At 34.0% G+C, this 5,786-nt stretch overlaps 1 protein-coding gene across 1 annotated transcript; it reads right to left on the bottom strand.

Annotated features, from left to right (window-relative positions):
- Nucleotides 1-1,144: 1,144 nt before the first annotated feature.
- On the bottom strand, nucleotides 1,145-5,384 carry LOC100378449 (nucleotide triphosphate diphosphatase NUDT15-like). Its single transcript, XM_002741457.4, has 3 exons — nucleotides 5,155-5,384; nucleotides 2,789-2,985; nucleotides 1,145-1,564 (listed from the first exon to the last, which is right to left on the bottom strand). Exons 1-3 carry the CDS (start codon nucleotides 5,343-5,345, stop codon nucleotides 1,437-1,439), a joined length of 516 nt encoding a protein of 171 aa, XP_002741503.1. The 5' UTR covers nucleotides 5,346-5,384; the 3' UTR covers nucleotides 1,145-1,436.
- Nucleotides 5,385-5,786: the final 402 nt, after the last annotated feature.

The raw sequence follows: 5,786 nt of genomic DNA, 5'->3' as shown, positions 1-5,786 counted from the left end.
ATCAAATTTCAGATGCCTTTTAGCAGTTATCAAGGATGTTCATATAATAGGTGATTGTCTGTCGCCATCTGTCAGTCAACAATTACATTTTTATATAAGCTATTTTTTATTCTTGAAAACGACCTTCACAATTGATTTGATACTTGTGTAGGTCAGAGTGCCATGGGTAGATCCCAGTTAGATTTGTTAATTTCATGTTGATATCTTTAATTCTCTATGTTTAGAGAGTATTTATGTCATTTGTGGTAAAAAATGCTACTTTTCAACTTCTTGAAAACTACATGCTCAATTGCTTTGAAACTTGGTATACAGGTTCCATAGATTGACCTTTATGAGAATTGTAGCAAGATAATAACAATTATAATTGTCATGGGAACCGAATAAACTACATTTGTACCATGATTATGATATGGCAAGAACATTGTGGGACACTAAAAACCATGGCAAATATCTCATCCTACAGAACATTATCAACTTTGTTGACAAAGACGCTCTAGAAAAACAACAGAGCAATTTCGACCATTATGTCACTTGTTATGGATGTTTTGAGATGAAATTAACAATCACAAAAAATATTATAAAAAAAGAAAACAATTTGAATGGGCAATCAGAATATTTTCAAAACACAGTCAGTGTTATTTCTAACTGAACTATAGACTGTCAAAGATCTAGCATAATTGGTTGCAAGTTATCAAGTCTGAGACTGTGGATATAAAATAGAATACCTGAAATTGGATTTGTCAGACCTTTTTCAAGACATTAGCAACACATTTCTTATATGTAAGACTTGTTTGAAACCATAAATATGGACACTTTTTGAAGAGTTCAGTGGGAAACCTGTGACAAGGTGTTAAATGTTTATAATAAACAACTGTACCGGTAGATCTAGAAGGCTCCGTTGCATAAACTGTGAGATATCATGTAATCTCAGTATGAACACAAGTACTGTAATTGCTCTATTAGTAGAATATGTGTGAATGTCAGATGTGTAAAAAATGTCAAAATGAGTCATATCATTAAAGATACATTATACAACACATGCAGCTTCTAATAGAGCAAATACGATATGATTTTTAAAATTTTTCATAAAAATACAGAGACTAATGTGAATTCACAGGAATAAACGTACAATCCAAACAATAGGTCACAATGCATAGAGTGGTACAACCACATTTTATTTCAGATAGTGGTATGCTTCCTAATGCTGTTATAACTGCTTATATAGCAAACATACCATACCAGTGATGTAGATAAAAAGCTGGCCACAAAACACAGCTATACACTCGATGTGGCCCCGCTGCAAATATGTGCATTTCTTTTTAGTTTATAGGATTTATAATACAATAAATTAACTGCTCTTTGTGTAACCAATCAATCAGAAATTCATCTACAACACTGTATACAGTTAGTGATGAATATATACACATGTATTCTCATCATGGTATCTTTAGTACATTCTTTTGAACTGACTGGAAGGGGTTCAGACCTTGTTGCTTAGCAACTAAAAGAGACCAGAACAAATTATTATCGGAGGGAAGTTCATTCCATTTGATCCATTCCCATCCTGAAACAAATTAAATAAGAAAGTTGTTATTAAACTTCAAAAAGCATATTATAGTGTTATTTTACTTGTGAAAGAATCTTTCAATAGAATTGATAATATAATATACATGCATTCAATTTTATAAAAAAAAAACGAAGATGTACAAACAAAATTTAATTATTGCATTATATTGTTGTAGAAATATTATCAGACTACAGACGATTGTATCTTTTATTAATAGACAGTAATTTAAATTTAACAACAAGCCAGTAGTCTGATTGGCGATCCATTCAGTCAAAAAAAAAAAAAAAAAAAATTAGTCAGGTGTTGCCAGGTATGACAAACCCTTCAAGTTTGAACAGAGACAAGAGAATTCTATAGAGGTTTATTAACACCAGCAGTGTTTTAACCAATCAAGTCAATTTAGGCTAGCACTGAATGCGCGTCTTATGCTTGTGAATCCAGTAAAAGAAGCACTGGCATCAACTCAAATAAAAAATAGCAAATTTAAGCAAACTTATGATGTCTGCAATTTTGCACGAAGCTATGACCAAAAATCAAGTTTTCAACTGTTGTCATGGAAACAGTAGGACAGAACTTTTTTTTCCTTCCAAATTTATCCACTTACTGGTGGGACCTGCATGTCAAGTTTGAACGAAATAAGCCCAGCTAAAGAAAAAAAAATCTGGCGAAAAGTTACCCTAATATCAAATTTCTTGACAATGAAAAAAATATCAAAAAAAAACAAATGGTTACTTTAGGCCCACACTCAAGCTGAGAAGAATGAGATATGTCCAAGGCAAACTCAGCGGAGCAGATCGCCAATAATATGAGGTTATTACGAGGATACCTCAAAGTATGCACGAAAACAGTACAGTGGTAGTATCGACAGACGCCCAGCAGAGGCTGATGCAACGGCGTACTGTCTGATACCTTGAGGTATCCTTTGAGGTATCTTCGTAATAACCTTATTATTACCGTATACATCTTTTCCTTCCAAGGATACATCACAGGAATGCCAAAATCCAAAAAGTTTAGAACAGAATCAGCAAACTTCTTTGTGTGGAGTCCGGTGAAACTCTGGTCGCAGCCATGTTTTGTTTTTATTATTAGAGGATGCTTATGCGTATAATCATTCCATATTTGGAATTTGCATTTCCTAATATGGTAGGATGAAAATACCCATAAAATACTGCAAAATTACGGCGTTGTGGTGACAGATGTATAATAATGCACAATACCTACCCTCACATTTTTCCGGCTCTGGATTCTCTGGTTCTGCTTTGTGGCTAATATCAACCTCTGACCTCGTAAATATTGTGACATAGTGGTAATTAAGATCATTCACTACGGTATTCTGGACATACGCAAAACTGACGTCACCAAGAAGAAGACTTGTTTCCTCCATTGTCTCTCTTCTTGTGCATTCTTCCCAAGATTCACTGTAATAAATTTTTATATGGTTTGAGGTGGTTCGCACCAAATCAGGAATTGTATGCAATCTCCTCTATGCCTTCATTATTATAGATTAATGCCTTCAGTATACCAAAAATAAAAACAAAATTGAGGTTAGTGGACATTTTTTTTCAAGAAACAAGAGAGCTAAATTTCCATTTTTGTGCTAGTTATTGTAGTACAATTATTTCTTTAGTTTTCCCATTTGATGAAACAGTCTTACGCAGTAGTTGCTTTATTAAAAGCGCATTCCAAATAGAAACACAATGAAGGTCATTCAAGGGTACACAACCTGTTAAGTAAGAGCGAACCGAATTAATACTTTTTTTTTAAAAGTAATACTTGTTGTTGTTTTTTTCATACAGTACAAAATATTTTTTAAGAGAAAAACATACAAGAATCTTTTTACAATTATTGCCATAAAAATTCATATTAATGCATTTTCACCCTATATTCCCATCAATGTTTTAAGTTATGATATATGAATTTCACCATGGAAACCAACTATAAAATACCCCAAAATCACTATTTTCATATTGTCTGTGCAGAAAGTAGTTGGTGATCATACTTTTTAGAAGCCATATAGTAAGAGCATTTTCCCCCACTTATCTATTGCGGCTTTCATAAGACCATGTGTTAAAGCAAAACAAAAATTACATTTACTATATCCTAAATAATTGAAATATTTCTTATTTCGGCAATAGATTCACCTCTGTCTTTTACACAAATGTAACAGAACAAACGTAATTAATTATGTGCCACCATTAATTAATTAACATTAATTAGTTTCCAGTGAGAGAGAGAGAGAGAGAGAGAGAGAAGGGGGGGGGGGACTGGCAAATATTGTATTCACCCTTCAGTGCATAATAACAAATTTATATTCATATTTGCACAAAAGTGTCATTTTTTTAAAAGAAAAGTTTGAGAACTGAAAAGATATATGCTGTTGCCAACAAGGTTCCTGTTTTGGTAATCTAGTTATCCACCCCCCCCACCCCCCACCCCCCCCCCCCCCCCGGTTAGACAATTTTGTGAACAAGACAGTAAGCATGTCTGTATTATATACGAATTGTGATAGATGCAAATACAAAATTCACAAAAAACAAAAAAGCCCCAGACCCCAGATTTCATATTACCTGATTATTACAGTATTCTGCCAGTTGTATTGCACTGCAGAACATCAGCTGACTATCCTCTGTCAATAAAATATTTGCATGTGGGTATTTGTGATGCGAGCCTCAGATTCAAATGTATTTTTTGTCAAATTAATAAAGTATTAATTACATCACAAAAAGTCAATCACAAAAGAATATTCTAGTGAGGGCTTTTTTTATTTGTGGTAGTAATTTATAATTATTATTTTTTTCATATATATAAGGCTGAGAAAAAAATATCTGTTTCTCGTTTCCGAGCATCATTTTGAACTATGCACCTCAAACGTTTTTTTTCGTCTAAAACATTCCAAAATACTCGCACTTGTCTCAAATTTCCCCCATTTTAGATCAGTATTCAAAAAAAAAAAAATCAAAAAAAAAATCGCTTCGCCACCTGATTTTAAAACTTTTGTTTTTCCTGGCCTAATTTTTCATTTTTTTAATTGCTGGTTGTTTTTTCAAAGTTGTGGTAACTCTGAAAACCTAAAAGAAAGGGACAGTTGAAATAAATAATAACAAAATATTTATAAAATTAAAATAAAAATTTATTTGCTTTGTACATTTTTATTGTGTAAAAAGTATGGTAATCCATGTGATTAATTAAAGCGGAGGAGTCGTCACCTGCGCACGCGCGTAAAATGAGTCCCAATCATAGACCTTCTGCAACCCACGATAACAACGCGTGCTTGAAACGCAAATGTCATAAGTGGACGCTTGTTTGTAAACAATAACACTTAGGACATGTGACGCATGTGCAGATCACCACAGGAAAAAGCTGGTTTCACGCTCGTCTTATTGACCCTGTTATGACCCCTTCATATACGCACAGGCGGCTTTTGCGTTTCTAGGTCCATATAAAAATAATCGGTATCAGTAAGTATGAATGTTATAATAGTCCAAATGTTTTGTCCCAGCACACTAAGAAATACGTCAATGTTAAGGCCGCATGTTATATATTATAATGCCTCTAGTTGACACGTCAATATTACAAAAAAAACGTACCCAAACTCCAGGTGACCTCCGGGAAGAGCGTACTTTCCGGCACCCATGATGCTTCCTTTCCGTTTGCCAATGAGTATGCACCCTGGATGATTAGGACTTGAGATAAGTACTCCAACGCCGACTTTCGGTCGCTCACATTTGGTTATCCCGTTGCCGTTCAGGGATACTCCATTCGTCGTATGGGAAGCCATTTGTATTTTGATATTTGGCGGGAAATTAAAACAAAATCATTCGTGCAATAAATGTTGAGGGCGCCAGACAAGTTGAATGTTTCACCTGGTAAGATCGACGGTAAGATCGTAAGTGAATGACCAAAAATGAAACAAAGGACATGGTGACGTCGACGGTGCATACTAACGATATCGATTTCCATAACCTGTTTGCTTTGTTTTTAATTAATAATTATTTTTCAATTATTCTTATGGCCAATGGAACTAAATAGATTTAGCCTAATTTTATAACCGTCTCTTTAATTTGGCACGTCTACCTTCAGACGTATCAGGTATGTCAATGGTTACTTAAAGCTGTCGTCACATTACTTACTTTGCGGAGGTAGCTAAACGTAACATTTTCATTAATTTTCATCATATATTAATATGTTCGACTATTGCGTTCGATATTTGCACATGAAA

Source organism: Saccoglossus kowalevskii, chromosome 13 (assembly GCF_978046115.1).
Source record: "Saccoglossus kowalevskii chromosome 13, keSacKowa6.1, whole genome shotgun sequence".
Taxonomy (NCBI): domain Eukaryota; kingdom Metazoa; phylum Hemichordata; class Enteropneusta; family Harrimaniidae; genus Saccoglossus; species Saccoglossus kowalevskii.
This window is presented reverse-complemented; position numbering and strand designations above follow the sequence as displayed.

Bases quoted from the DNA above. Each gene is read 5' to 3' on its own strand.
- LOC100378449 (XM_002741457.4), bottom strand. From the start codon at position 5,345: ATGGCTTCCCATACGACGAATGGAGTATCCCTGAACGGCAACGGGATA. The intron at 2,986-5,154 runs GTACGTTTTTTT...AATTTATTACAG, and splicing joins GGAGGTCACCTGGAGTTTGG to TGAATCTTGGGAAGAATGCA. The intron at 1,565-2,788 runs GTAGGTATTGTG...AATTTGTTTCAG, and splicing joins AGAGCCGGAAAAATGTGAGG to GATGGGAATGGATCAAATGG.